The sequence below is a fragment of the Erythrolamprus reginae genome, chromosome 7, assembly GCF_031021105.1.
Source record: "Erythrolamprus reginae isolate rEryReg1 chromosome 7, rEryReg1.hap1, whole genome shotgun sequence".
NCBI classification, from domain to species: Eukaryota; Metazoa; Chordata; class Lepidosauria; order Squamata; family Dipsadidae; genus Erythrolamprus; species Erythrolamprus reginae.
In genome coordinates this window covers 80,140,808-80,156,441 of record NC_091956.1, presented here as the reverse complement: position 1 = coordinate 80,156,441, position 15,634 = coordinate 80,140,808, and the positions used below count along the sequence as shown (strand labels likewise).

Genomic DNA, 15,634 nt, shown 5'->3' with positions numbered 1-15,634 from the left:
TTCTGAGGCTACGGTTAGGGCAATGTTCTTAATTTGAATGAGATTTCCAGTACTGGATTTTTTTTAAAAAAAAGGGTATTTGTGTATTCTCTTGGTTCAATGTTTCTCAAATGCAACAATTTCCAAATCATAATATATAAATGTTAGAATGGATCTTTGCCCAGGTTCGCCTGGTGCACCAGTTGCGGCCCTATTTGGACAGGGAGTCACTGCTCACAGTCACTCATGCCCTTATCACCTCGAGGTTCGATTACTGCAACGCTCTCTACATGGGGCTACCTTGCATTGGCTGCCGATCAGTTTCCGGTCACAATTCAAAGTGTTGGTCATGACCTTTAAAGCCCTACATGGGTTTGGACCAGACTACCTCCGGAACCGCCTGCTACCGCACAAATCCCAGCGACCGATTAGGTCCCACAGAGTTGGCCTTCTCCGGGTCCCGTCGACTAAATGTCGTTTGGCGGGCCCCAGGGGAAGAGCCTTCTCTGTGGCGGCCCCGGCCCTCTGGAACCAACTCCCCCCGGAGATTAGAATTGCCCCCACCCTCCCTGTCTTTCGTAAACTATTCAAGACTCATTTATACCGCCAGGCATGGGGGAGTTGAGATATTCCTTCCCCCTAGGCCATTACAAGTTATGCATGGTATGTCTGTGTGTATGGTTGGTTTTATAATAAGGGTTTTTAGTTGTTTTATTATTGGATTGTCACATGCTGTTTTTATCATTGTTGTTAGCCGCCCCGAGTTTGCGGAAAGGGTGGCATACAAATCCAATAAATTATTATTATTAATTATTATCAACTACTTGTAATCTTGGCAATCCCCAGCTGTCTTTCAAATTCTGGATTTCTCAACAATGGCCAACGGGATAGAGAATTCTGGGAGTTGAAGTTCACATACCTGAAAGGTGCCATGATTGATAAACAATCCTCTGATCTAGACTCCACGGTACGCCTGATCTGTTTTTCACTTGAAGATGATTTGTTACATAGGAAACATATATGTAGCTGCTAATGTCCTGTCAAAGTGACTTTTATCCATATGTAGAATTTTCCTTTTTATGTATTCTGGTTTTTATACCTTCCACTTTCAAAATTCTTTATCTTATTTTAAAAAAATACTCCGAGTTAGGTGTTTTATTTTACTCCAAGACAACAGTACTATATATATCACTAACCCCCTCAGAGAGGGTCTGCAACTTGGGCGTCCTCCTCGATCCACAGCTCACATTAGAGAAACATCTTTCAGCTGTGGCGAGGGGGGCGTTTGCCCAGGTTTGCCTGGTGCACCAGTTGCGGCCCTATTTGGACCGGGAGTCACTGCTCACAGTCACTCATGCCCTCATCACCTCGAGGTTCGACTACTGTAACGCTCTCTACATGGGGCTACCTTTGAAAAATGTTCAGAAACTTCAGATCGTGCAGAATGCAGCTGTGAGAGCAATCATGGGCTTCCCTAAATATGCCCATGTCACACCAACACTCCGCAGTCTGCATTGGTTGCCGATCAGTTTCCGGTCACAATTCAAAGTGTTGGTTATGACCTACAAAGCCCTTCATGGCACCGGACCAGAATATCTCCGGGACCGCCTTCTGCCGCACGAATCCCAGCGACCAGTTAGGTCTCACAGAGTTGGCCTTCTCCGGGTCCCGTCGACTAAACAATGTCGTTTGGCGGGACCCAGGGGAAGAGCCTTCTCTGTGGCAGCCCCGACCCTTTGGAACTGACTCCCCCCAGATATCAGAGTTGCCCCCACCCTCCTTGCCTTTCGTAAGCTCCTTAAAACCCACCTCTGTCGTCAAGCATGGGGGAATTGAGACTTTCCCTTCCCCCTAGGCTTATAAAATTTATGCATGGTATGTCTGTATGTATGAATGGTTTCTTAAATTGGGTTTTTTAAATTAACTTAAATATTAAATTTGTTTACATTGTATTATTGTTGTTGTTAGCCGTCCCGAGTCTACGGAGAGGGGCGGCATACAAATCTGATTAATAAATAAATCAATAAATAAGTCAACACACTGAGATTAAAGACAGCAATAATGTTGCTTTGCAATATCTAACTCCGTGATAATGATCAGACTGTACATCTTGCCTGCTTCCTTTTATTCAGATTTGCTTAGGAACATACAAAGCCAGATAAATCAGCAAAGTACCATAATTACATGTATTCAAAACATCAGCTTTGCAAAGAATACAGAAAAGAGAATGCACTGATTAATTTGAACACTGTGAAAACAGCTAGCATGTAGCTACTTGTTTACAAATAAACTACCTTGAGATTTAAAATTCTGTTATCCAAACAAAGAACCATTGATTGCATAGCAGTATTAACGTAAATTTCCCCTAAAATGACGTTCTTCTAAGCACAAAGGAAGATTTGAAAAATGTATATTTGCACTAGTCTTCATTTATCTAGAGAAGACAACATATTCCTGGTAGAGTGAAAAAGTTGTGGATGGCATATTATACACAAAAAAATGTTTTGTACTACGGAATATGGGCTAGCATGAAGTTAACTCCATGGGAGTTGTTATGCTCACTAATACACCCAGCAACCTAAGATATACAGGAAGAGCTACAGCCCATTTATTCCCAATCTTACCTTATGTTTCAGTCCAGTTTTTAACATATAACAAGAGAAAGTGACATTTCCTCCAAGACATTCATTATACAGTGTGAAAAATTGACTGAATCTTTCCCTGTTTCATATTAAAGACTTGCTGGGCTCTGGATATAACTACTGAGTTTATGAGACTTCCACCACTTGGCACAGCTCTTCAAACAAAGGAGACAACTCTTTTTCCAGGCTTACAATCAGACCTACGTAAAGAGAGGCAAAGAAGATGAGATATAAAAGATTAACATTTGTCTTTCAGGCAGGAATGAAAGCAAGCAAGGGAAGATTTAAATTCCATCTTAATCTATTGTTTTAGAAGGGCAATCTCACAATTAGAATGCAGCTGCGAGAGCAATCATGGGCTTTCCCAAATATGCCCATGTTACACCAACACTCCGCAGTCTGCATTGGTTGCCAATCAGTTTCCGGTCACAATTCAAAGTGTTGGTTATGACCTATAAAGCCCTTCATGGCACCGGACCAGATTAGCCTTCTGCTGCACGAATCCCAGCGACCAGTTAGGTCCCACAGAGTTGGCCTTCTCCGGGTCCCGTCAACTAAGCAATGTCGCTTGGCGGGACCCAGGGGAAGAGCCTTCTCTGTGGCGGCCCCGGCCCTCTGGAACCAACTCCCCCCAAAGATTAGCATTGCCCCCACTCTCCTTGCCTTTCGTAAGCTGCTTAAAACCCACCTCTGCCGCCAGGCATGGGGGAACTGAGATCCTCTTTCCCCCTAGGCCTTTACAATTCTATGCATGGTATGTATGTATGTATGTCTGGTTTTTATATTAATGGGTTTTTTAATCGTTTTTAGTATTAGATTACTATTGTACACTGTTTTATTGTTACTGTTAGCCGCTCCGAGTCTCCGGAGAGGGGCGGCATACAAATCCAATCAATCAATCAATCAATCAACTCTATGCTGGCTCAGGAACTCTAGGAGTTGAAATCCGCAGGTTGTAAAGAGCCCGTAGATGTCCACCCTTGCCCAAGATTTTGTATACAGGCACTACTGAATCTATAACTGGCACAAGTGGGAGTTACTTCACTTTTTACAGTGTTAGGACGAACGTATTACTTGGGTAAGGAGCAGTTCCACAAGTATCACTGCTGGCATGATATAATTTCTCTTTCTATTGGAATAAAATGGAAATGTTTGGTTGACCGAAGATAATATGTGAAAACTTTGGTGCAAGGCTTTCCTGTTTGTTACTCCTTATGATAGGAACGACTAAATTCAAAATTATTTGCAAAAATTAGATATAGCTTAAAAAATGGGCACGGGCAGTATCCTTTAACTCTTAAGTATTGAAATGCTGAATAGACCGGACTTTTGAATTTGGAAAATATACCTGTATTGGCGTTGCTGCTGGCGATAAAGCTCACTACCAACGGAAGTTTGTTGAACTGAACCACCTACAAGAACAGAAATACAACTTCAACATTCGATGTCAGCGTTTTGTTATGGTCAGTTTACTTACTGGGTTTCCCTGAAAATAAGACCTCCCCTGATAACAAGCCCTCTCCAAAAATATTTAAATGCATGCGCGGCTGGTTCCTGCCATTTCCTCTGGTTAGGGAGACTGAGCTGGAAATCAGGTAAGGCCAAGTGCTTATTTACGGGGTTCAAAAATATAACACAGGGTCTTATTTTTGAGGAAATATGGTATTTGGGTTTTATAGGGGAAGAGCCTTCTCCGTGGCGGCCCCGACTCTCTGGAACCAGCCCCCACCATCCTTGCCTTCCGTAAACTCCTTAAAACCCAACTTTGCCGCCAGGCATGGGGGAATTGAGATATCTCCCCCGGGCCTATACAATTTATGTATGGTATGTTTGTATGTGTGTCTGATTAATAATGGGGTTTTTAAAATGTTTGTGTCTGAAATTTGTACCTGTGAATTTTTGGGAGGATTCTACCAGAGAGCCTGACAGAACATATATTATATTAAATTATAGATAGATTTTGGACAGGCCTTTCTGTAGCACCTGAACTGAACCAGTTCCAAAACTTTTTTTTGCAGTATTTTTACACTTATTTACCTGTTGGCATTCTCACTTAACAAGCAACCTTCGCTGGCTAATTTCTTACCTGGTAAGTGTTGTAGTAACAGATGATGCTTTTGTTTTTGGAAAGCCCAAGTTTGCTGCCTTGATCTGTAGCGAGTGCAAACGTTGACAAGAAGCCAGGCCGGAGAGCATGCTCGGGAGCATTATCATTGGCAACTAGAAAAAAAAGTCATTTTGTAATTGTTCACAGAATAAACAGAAAAGCAAAGCAGCATCTTCTTGGGTAGCAGTATAAACCCCAGACAAGATCTAGCGAGTTTTAAAAGCAGTACAGTGTTCCCTCGCTTTTCGCGGGGGATGCGTTCCGAGACCGCCCGCGAAAGTCGAATTTCCGCAAAGTAGAGATGCGGAAGTAAGTACACCATTTTTGGCTATGGACAGTATCACAAGCCTTCCCTTCACACTTTAAACCCCTAAATTTACAATCTCCCATTCCCTTAGCAACCATTTAGATCATTACTCATCATGCTTATTTATGAAAGTTTATTAAAAAAATATTTATTAAAGTCGGATGAAAGTTTGGCGATGACATATGACGTCATCGGGCGGGAAAAACCGTGTTATAGGGAAAAAACCCGCAAAGTATTTTTTAATTAATATCTTTGAAAAACCGTGGTATGGTCTTTTTGCGAAGTTCGAACCCGCGAAAATCAAGGGAACACTATACTGGCAGTCCAAAAACATAGCTCAGTTTTTTCTAACTTGGGCACCCTCTGGGTGTGCAGATTCAGCATGACTTTTGAAAAATGACCCACTCATTTGGAGAAAATTTGGGAATCAGGATTGGCTCTTCCGTGAATACAGTACAACTCTGGCCAAAGCAAGGAAGAACAAGGAATATAATGGCTTCTACATCAGTATGCTCCAAAACCTGACCCACTGAAGTCCTCTGTGAGAGGCTATTGATCAAAATCCTAAATATATAGTCAACCAGTACTTTTTAAAGTTACAAATCAAAAGAAATTGGGAGATCTGACAATCTTCTTCCTCTTTTTAGAAGAAGCTTTAGTAGATAAATTTGATGTACAGTGATCCCTTGTTTTTCACGGGGGATGCGTTCCAAGACCACCAGTGAAAAATGAATTTCCATGAAGTAGAGCAGTGTTTTTCAACCAGTGTGCCGCGGCACACTAGTGTGCCGTGAGACATGGTCAAGTGTGCCGCGAAGCTCAGAGAGAGAGAGAAAGAAAGAGAAAGCAAGAGAGAGAAAGCGAGCGAGAGACAAAGAGAACAAGAGAGAAAGAAAGCAAGAGAGGGAAAGCAAGAGAAAGAAAGCAAGAGAGAAAGAGAGGGAGGGAAGGAGAGAGAGAGAAAGGCATAGAGGGAGGTAGGGAGGGAGAGAGAAAGAGAGCAAAAAAGAAGGAAGGAAGAGAAAGAAAGAGGGATGGAGAGAGGAAGGAAGGGAGAGAAAGAGGGAGAGAGAGAAATAGAGTGAAAGGGAGGAAGAGAGAGAGAGAATTTTTTTGGCCAAACTTTTTTAGCCCCCCCCGCCCTTCTCAATGTGCCCCAGGGTTTCGTAAATGTAAAAAATGTGCCGCAGCTCAAAAAAGGTTGAAAATTACTGAAGTAGAGGAACGTTTGGACTTTTAAAACCCACCCTTTGCATTAAAGAGTCATTCTATAATGTTTCTCAGCTGGAACTACATGTGATATCCTACCAGTTTCTTTAATAGAGTACGGTAGTACTGTAGAAGAATTTTATCAATTTTTAATGGATTTATAATTTTCAATGGATTCAAAATTTTCAATGGATAAAAATCTTAAGGATGCAAGCAACAAGTTACAGCCATACAGTCATAAGTGGGAGGAAATGGGTCATAGGAATGATGAGAAAAAACTAGTAGCAATACTAGTGCAGACCAAGTAGACCTTGAAGACCTCTGATGTATAGCTTAGTTTTTAGTACAAGTTGCCTTCACTCATCCTCCGTAGACCATGAGATAATGTTAGTCAAGCTCAAAGCACCCACAAAAAAAGTTGGCACATGATTTCCTCAAAGTCAGAGTTTCCCTAAGTCACATTAAGGAAGTGCATCATGGCTGATGAACCGGCATTACGCTTCCTGCTCAAAGGCCAACGAGAATGGAGTAACCAAATTATGATTAATGCAGATACAGCGATCCCCCGAGTTTCGCGATCCCGATCATTGCGAAAGGCTATATCGCGATTTTTCCACTCGATGACGTCACTCCCTTCCTTTCTCATCTTTCTTTCTCTCTCTTTCTCTATCTTGCTTCTTCCTCTCTCACACTCTCTTCCTCCTTCTCTCATCTCTTTCTTTCCTTCTCTCTCTTTCTCTATCTCTCCCCCTCTTGCTCTCGAGCGGCAAGCGAGCAGCCGAGCGGGCGGGCGAACGGGCAAGCGGCAAGCGAGCAGGCGGGCAAGCGAGCAGGCGAACGGGCAAGCGGCAAGCGAGCAGGCGAACGGGCAAGCGGCAAGCGAGCAGCCGAGCGGGCGAGCGAACGGGCAAGTGGCAAGCGAGCAGGCGAACGGGCAAGCGGCAAGCGAGCAGGCGGGCGGGCAAGCGGCAAGCAATCTTGGGGTTTCCCCTTTGCCTGGGCGGCGGGGAAGACCGGGGAAGGTTCCTTCGGCTGCCCAACAGCTGATCTGCTCCGCAGCCTGGGCAACGGGGAAACCCCATCTGCGGAGCAGATCAGCTGTTGGGCGGCCGAAGGAACCTTCCCTGGTCTTCCCTGCCGCCCACACGCAAACTCCACCATCTGCGCATGTGCGGCCATGGAAAAAGGGGCGCGCATGCGCAGATGGTGTTTTTACTTCCGCATCACTACATCCCGAAATATCGATTATTGCGAGGGGTCTTGGAACGGAACCCTCGCGATAATCGGGGGATCACTGTATATGCTTGTGAAGCTTATACAGTACTAGGGGGAAAAAATCCAGTTTGGAATTAAGCTGAAGCTGCATACTAAAACTTAGATGTAAGAGGTAAGATATAAGATGAAACTTCTTCCTTTTGTCATTTCACTTTTGGTTGGTGTGTCGTTCTTCAGCAGACAGTTCAATGTCAAGCATGCGGTAATCAATGTGCAGAGGAACAATTCACCAATTTATCCCCCTTTGATCATTCCTTACCCTTAATTACTGGTACGCCATCTCTGTCTGATACTACAATAGCATGAAGTCCTTCAACACTAAAAATAAAAAAATAAAAAGAGATCGCTTAGTCATCTGTCCAGAAAGACAATAAGTCCGTGATGGGGAAACTATGGCTCGTGTGTCAGAGGTTGCATGATTGTTTTGTATATTAAGGGTTTTAAATTGTTTTAACCATTGGATTTGTACTGTTTTGTTGTTGTGAACCGCTCCGAGTCCGAACAGCAAGACCATTTCAAGAGGTTTTTGAAATTACGCAGAGCATTTTTACACTGATAAATTTACATGCTAATATGGCATAAAAAAGAATGAGTATTTTACCTTGGTAGTTTTTTATACAGGAACCTTTTCAAATCCTAGAAGGAAACAAAGCAAACAGGTTTTTTAGCCATGTTACTTAGAAGAGCTCACACAGTCCTTAATATTTGAATTAAGCTACATTTTGGAGAAACGATGCTTTGTTGTCTATTAGGAAGGATGATATTTGTCTAGGAATTGCCAGTAATTCCTAAATACTGTGGGGATCCTAAGCTTAATCATTATAGGCAAACAAGTAAATAGTAGTTGACCTTCTCATGCCGAGCTTCTTGGCGTGCATAAGTGCACCAGTGTGTCTTCCGACCCCTGTCCTATTGTCTCTCCTATATCCCATATATCTTCTCTTCTATCCCTATATCTTTCTTCTATTCTCTCATTGATTATTTTATCCTAGACTCTCTCTTCTCTTCTTTCTCTAATTCTATTTCCTCAAAGGTGTCCTCTATTACCTTCATTGTGTGTTATTGTGTATTGGGACAAAATAAATAAATTAAAAAAAAAATTGTACTACTGAGATGCCATATGGCCAGATTGTTCCTCCTATCCAAATCAATTACTCATGAATTATAAATTCAATATAGGTTACAGACTAGAATAAGAGAAATAAATATTCCATAAACATTAGTAGAAATTGTTCAGCATGTACTGTATTTTTTTGGCCTATAGTACGCCTGTTCCCCCCAAAAAGTGGATAGAAATGTCTGTTCATCTTATAGAGCGAATATAGGGCGAATACAAGTGCACTAGAGTGCCTTCCGTCCCCTGTCCTATTGCTCTCCTATATCTCCTATACCTTTCTTCTGTTCCTGTATCTCTTCTTCTATTCTTTCATTGATATGTTCTATTCCTATATCTTCTTTTCTATTCTTTCTTAGATATATTTTACTATGAGTATCTCCTCTATAACCTTCATCATGTATTTTACTATGTGTATATACCCACTAAAACCCTCATTGTGTATTGGACAAAGTAAATAAATAAATATAAATAAATAAAAATTATGGCTTGGAGGGAGGTTTGTGCAGAAACATCATATGCCGTTGCCTGTCATTGCTGCTGCTGGAGAACGCTAGAACCTTCACTGCTGAGCAGCTAATTGATGGTTGGATTGGCCTCTTGGAATACTACTGATCAGCTGTTATAGGTTGGGGCATCACCTTGCACAGCTGATTGGTGGTATTCCAGAAGGCTGATCCAATCGCCAATCAGCTGCTCAGCAGCAAAACTCCAGTATTCCCAGGCGGCGGCAGTAGACATGGAAAAGGGAGCAATGGCAGTGTTTCTGTTTGGCCAGCCCAGTAATCAGCAGGGTTATGGGAGGGCAGGATCCAGCTCTCACTCAGCTGACCGGTGGTGGGCACAACGGAGCAGAGCCCTGATGAGTCACGTACTGGGGCTGCAATAACCTGGTGAAACTATTTGCTGCAAGGATGATAGGCAGATCAATAATGAATGGATATTGGGAGGCAGAGGCAGAATTTGTTTTATTAATTTTATTTATTTATTTATTTGATTTTTATGCCGCCCTTCTCCTTAGACTCAGGGCGGCTTACAACATATTAGCAATAGCACTTTTGAACAGAGCCAGCCTATTGCCCCCACAATCCGGGTCCTCATTTTACCCACCTGGGAAGGATGGAAGGCTGAGTCAACCTTGAGCCGGTGATGAGATTTGAACCGCTGACCTTCAGATCTACAGTCAGCTTCAGTGGCCCACAGTACAGCACTCTACCTGTTGCGCCACCCCGGCTTCTTTTCTTGTTTTCCTCCTCTAAAGCTAATGGACATCTTATTGTCCGGAGCATCTTATAGGCCAAAAAATACAGTAACTTGTTACAAACAGTTTCCAATAATTAAAAGGTTATTCGTACTTACATCTGCCATGATACTCAAAAAATTACAACTTGCCAGCCCACTGAAAAGACAAAATGATATATGTTTAGAAAAGATAATATGTTCACTTTTAAAGTGATATCAGACTCTTCGCTGTTTCTATGGCAAACAAAAAAACTGGCCTGCACAACAATCTGGATTCAAATAATTCAAAATTATTTGAGTTTGGGAGGTTAGATAGCCCATTGAGATTCTGTATTGTTTTGCTTAAGTTTATCCTTGTCAGCCCTGTAAACAATTACCCTTTGTTAATGTTTTCATTATGCTGTTAGTCACGGTAACTTTTTAAAATGTATGTACAGTATATTATAATTGTTAATACTACCTTAATTCAAACACACCTTTTTCTGAGATCAACTGTACAAGCTCATGTGGAGGGATAATAAAACTAAATACCAATACCTGTATATTCAAGTATGATTCTTTATGAAGCTAAAAGATTGGTGTTTGTATACAGTGCCTATATTTGACCCCAGTTAAAATAAACCGGACCATTGTCTTTCTAGATAGAAAAATACTGAATGATGTAAAAGAAGACTACAACATAAACAATATTGTTTATTGTACATGTCAATATCCAGAAGCTACTACAAGTGTACAATTTAATAGGGGAGTCAATTTAATGGTTTATCAATCTATTCCAGAATAAGGGTTGTAGTGTAATTATATTTATTCTTTTATCTTTCTGTGTCAAATGTATTTGACCAAATATATATAATTTATAAATGTAGAAGTATTCCACCTCTCTCCACCTGTCTGCACAAGTGGGAGGAATGATGAGAAAAACTAGTAGAATAGAAGTGCAGATTTAGTAAAAAGTCTGACAGTGTTGAGGGAATTATTTGTTTAGTAGAGTGATGGCGTTCGGGAAAAATATTTTCTTGTGTCTAGTTGTCTTGGTGTGCAGTGCTCTGTAGCGACGATTTGAGGGTAGGAGTTGAAACAGTTTGTGTCCAGGATGTGAGGGGTCAGTAAATATTTTCCTCGACCTCTTTTTGACTCGTGAAGTATACAGGTCCTCAATGGAAGGCAGGTTGGCAACAATTGTTTTACATACATACATACATACATACATACATACATACATACATACATACATACATATGCTGATAAGTGAAAAGGGAGACTAGTATACACCTATTTCAAGCATATATGTATATATGTATGTATATGTATGTATGTATTTATATATGAACATATTGTTGCTGATAATGAAAAGGAAGGGAAACTAGTATAGATCCATTTCTCCCTTCCTTTCCATTATCAGCAAAAATATGTTACACATATAGAATATAGTTTGTCGGCTATTAAAAAAATATTGACTGCCTTGAATGGCCCCTGGAGGGGCAGAGCAGCAAAAAGGAAGCAATATGCTCCCTCCCATGATTCAACAGAAAAAAACCATATGTATGTATGTATGTATGTATGTATGTATGTATGTGTGTGTGTGTATATATATATATATATATCAACACTAAAAATCAAAAATAAAAAGAGATTGCTTAGTCATCTGTCTCGAAAGACAATAAGTCTGTGATGGGGAAACTATGGCTCGTGTGTCAGAGGTTGCATGATTGTTTTTTATATTAAGGGTTTAAAATTGTTTTAACCATTGGACTTGTACTGTTTTGTTGTTGTGAGCCGCTCTGAGTCTCCGGAGAGGGGCGGCATACAAATCTAATAATAATAATAATAATAATAATAATAATAATAATAATAATAATGATGATGTGAGCTGTTGCCCAAGCTTAGTTCCAGTGTGCATGTGTGCGCCGGCCAGCTGATTTTCAGTTCACGGAGGCTCAGGGAGGGTATTTTTGGGGAGGGCATTTTCACCCTCCCCATGCTTTACAATTCATTTTCACCCTCCCCAGGGTTACAATTCAAAGTGTTGGTTATGACCTATAAAGCCCTTCATGGCACCGGACCAGAATATCTCCGGGACCGCCTTCTGCTGAACGAATCCCAGCGACCGGTTAGGTCCCACAGAGTCGGCCTTCTCCGGGTCCCGTCGACGAAACAATGTCGTCTGGCAGGACCCAGGGGAAGAGCCTTCTCTGTGGTGGCCCCGACCCTCTGGAATCAACTCCCCCCGGAGGTCAGGCATGGGGAAATTGATTCCCCTGGGCCGTTTCGTTTTATGTATGGTTTGTATGAGATGTATGACTGCTTTTTATATTAAGGGTTTTTAAACTGTTTTAGCTCTCTATATATGTATATGTACATACATACATATATAAATGAAACGGATGCACAGAATGAGAAAGACCATCTTCATATCTTGGGAAGGAGCAACGAGGTTTTCGGAGCGATGAGGACGTCGGGTATTTACCGGTTCCGATCCGAAAGGAAGCCCCTTTAAACTACACTTGTCCTCCCGGGAAAGCCAGAAAAGGAGGCTGGAGAAGTTTCTCACCCCCCGAAATATGGACACGATCAGGAGTTCTAATACCGAAGTTAAACACGCAGGAAGGACGACACGCCCCGACGCCTCCCTGGGGGCATTCAGAATAATGGCGACCGCTCCACACACGTCTCTCCCCCCCCCCCCCCCGGCATTACCAACCTCCACTCTCTTCCGGCATTTGACGCTTACACCGACCGACCTTATTACAGCACCCGAGTGAGTGGTTTTCCGGGTTGCCCGCCGTCACGTGACTCTCGAATACGCCCTTTCCTCTCTCTCTCACGTGATTCATCACATCCGGTCAGCGCGCCCCCCCCCCCCGCCGTTGATAGAGATGCTAAAAAGCGTCGGGGTCCTGAGAGCGCGCGCGAGAAGACGCGTTCTGTCTGTCACGTGACTCATGGTGTTGCCAGAGTCCGCGCGGGCGACGTTGCTTTAAAAAAAAAAAAAAAAAAAAAGGCGGGAGCGTAAGAGGCGTTCGAGGAGATTGTGTGGGGATGAGGAACCAGACAATTTTCCACAGCCAAACTCGCCGCGGGCAACTTGGCGCAGGACAAACTCGCCACGGCTAACTCAACCGCGAGATAACTCGTCGTGGGACAATTTAACCATTTTGTTTAATTTAAAATCAATAGAAAAACGGGTTTATTTTATTTTATTTTTTTTGCCATTCACTTGTCATTCCCTCCCTCCTTTTGCCTCCTTTTCTTTAATGACTCTATTCCGCCCTTGCTTTGATATTTAATGCAACTCTTGTCCTGCAGCGAGCTGGTCGTGGCGAGTTTATTTTTTATTTCTTTATTTTTCAAAGTTATAGGCCGCCCTTCTAGCGGACTCAGGGCGGCTTACAACAATAAAATGATTACAAAATCAAAATACCCCAATACATGAAATAAGAACAAGTTGTCACAGACTTCACTGAAAAGATTTGTCTTGTCTAAACCGGGGCTCTCCAACCTTGGCAACTTTTAAGATTTGTGGACTTTTAACGCTCAGAATTCCTCAGCCAGCTTTGCTTGAATTCCACATCTTTTTTTATATATAACGAAATAATTTATTTTCTAATAGTTGAAAAATACAGAAGTATACATATACACAGCAGGGTTGTCTAAAACAGTGTTTCCCAACCTTGGCAACTTGGAGATATTTGGACTTCAACTCCCAGAATCCTCCTGCCAGTGAATGCTGGCTGGGGAATTCTGGGAGTTGAAGTCCAAATATCTCCAAGTTGCTAAGGTTGGGAAACACAGGTCTAAAACATGTAATTTCTAAAAATGCATGTGCTAACTGTAATAAAAAGAATTATATGGCCTTGACACGGGATTTGTAATGGTGTGGTGTTTACATTTGGAAACTGCACCCTCACCCCCTTCCTCCCACCTTGCTGTTCTCTGCTTAGGCTGTGTTATAATTTTGAAGACTCCAAAACCAAATTCAAAAGTTAAGAATGGCAAGTATTGTTCAGAGCCCCTATTTGATGATGCATATTCACAGGTGAATAGAAAACAGCAGCCCAATATTAAAGCCAGAGATGCCCCAACAAGTCAAATTTGGGGGCATGCCAGGAGGGAAGAGCAGATGGCAGCCAGGGAGAAAGAGACTTTTAAGTGTCCTTCAACCGGGCAATAGAGTTAAAATAATAAAGGCTTGCTAAAATAATCGTGATACATACATTTTGTAAGCATAAAAAGAAATGTTTTCTGCTCAATAATTTGGGATAGCTATTCTTTCAAATGAAAGCATCATTGATTGATAGTTGTGCAATGAAGTTCAGGTAATCATAAAAGGAAAAAAAGGCCACTTGTGTTGATAAGAAGGGGGGGGGGACCCCAAGGATGCAACTTACTATTTGCAATTGGGGAGCAAATGCATAACTAGCTATGCAAAAGCAGCTCAATAGGTATTCTGTTAATCAAATTTTCTTCTGTAAAGGCAATAAACTGTCTTTATAGTATAGCATGACTAACTCAAATATAAACTAAGAATACTTTAAAAATATCTCATTTTTCAATCTCGTCAGATCGTGCAAAATGCAGCTGCGAGAGCAGTCATGGGCTTACCTAGGTATGCCCATGTTTCATCATCACTCCGCAGTCTGCATTGGCTGCCGATCAGTTTCCAGTCACAATTCAAAGTGTTGGTTATGACCTTTAAAGCCCTTCATGGCATTGGACCAGAATATCTCCGAGACCGCCTCCTGCCGCACGAATCCCAGCGACCGATTAGGTCCCACAGAGTGGGCCTTCTCCGGGTCCCGTCAACTAAACAATGTCGGTTGGTGGGCCCCAGGGGAAGAGCCTTCTCTGTGGCGGCACCGGCCCTCTGGAACCAACTCCCCCCGGAGATTAGGACTGCCCCTACTCTTCCTGCCTTCCGTAAACTCCTTAAAACCCACCTTTACCGTCAGGCATGGGGGAACTGAAACATCTCCCCCTGGGCATGTTTAATTTATGCATGGTATGTCTGTGTGTGCGTCTGTTAGCATATGGGGTTTTTTAAATATTTAAATATTTTTAAATTGGTCTGTTTACTTATGATTTGTTTCTACATGTTGTGAGCCGCCCCGAGTCTTCGGAGAGGGGCGGCATACAAATCTAAGTAATAAATAAATAAATAATAAATAAATAAAAGGAATCTGATTAGAAGCATAAGACTTGTTTGCCCAACACATTAAACTGTACTTGATAAATATGTTTATATTGATATAGTATGTCAAAACCACATTAACTCGATGGCTTAAGACTTACAGTTTTGGTTCAAACATCATGAATGGTAAATTCTGATGTAGGATTTAAGAGAAGTTTACAAACAGTTTCCGTACTGTTGCTCCCATGTACTGTGCTAGTATCTGAATGTGTTCAGGCGAAAAATTAGATAGAGACTATTCACACTGAAAATAGTTTTATTTTGATATAAGCCTGATATTAGGTACATTACAAATTAAAATTTTATTTTCTTTATTCCTTACCATTATTCCTAACCATAAATGTACAGATAAATAAAATAAGATTTATTTTGAAAGATGCCATTCTAAATTTTAAAGGATTTTTGTTACTGGGCATCTTTGACAGATTTTTAAGCTTGATTTGAAAACATTATCAGGTCTCCCAAGAATTAACACTGAAGTTCATTTAGATTTTTAAAGCAGACAAAACAGATCAAACAAATTCTAAATGTATTTACTTGAAAATAAATTTATTTATACTCACAAAGTGCT

At 41.6% G+C, this 15,634-nt stretch overlaps 1 protein-coding gene across 2 annotated transcripts; it reads right to left on the bottom strand.

The window, feature by feature from the left end:
• Positions 1–2,087: 2,087 nt before the first annotated feature.
• On the bottom strand, positions 2,088–12,736 carry LAMTOR3 (late endosomal/lysosomal adaptor, MAPK and MTOR activator 3). Of its 2 annotated transcripts, none has more exons than XM_070757954.1 (7): positions 12,577–12,736; positions 9,993–10,032; positions 8,121–8,155; positions 7,779–7,837; positions 4,708–4,841; positions 3,970–4,033; positions 2,088–2,821 (listed from the first exon to the last, which is right to left on the bottom strand). In XM_070757954.1, exons 2-7 carry the CDS (start codon positions 9,999–10,001, stop codon positions 2,748–2,750), a joined length of 375 nt encoding a protein of 124 aa, XP_070614055.1. In that variant the 5' UTR covers positions 10,002–10,032; positions 12,577–12,736; the 3' UTR covers positions 2,088–2,747. The 2 variants fall into 2 exon arrangements, with proteins under 2 accessions (XP_070614055.1, XP_070614056.1); XM_070757955.1 differs by having other exon boundaries at positions 12,617–12,709.
• Positions 12,737–15,634: the final 2,898 nt, after the last annotated feature.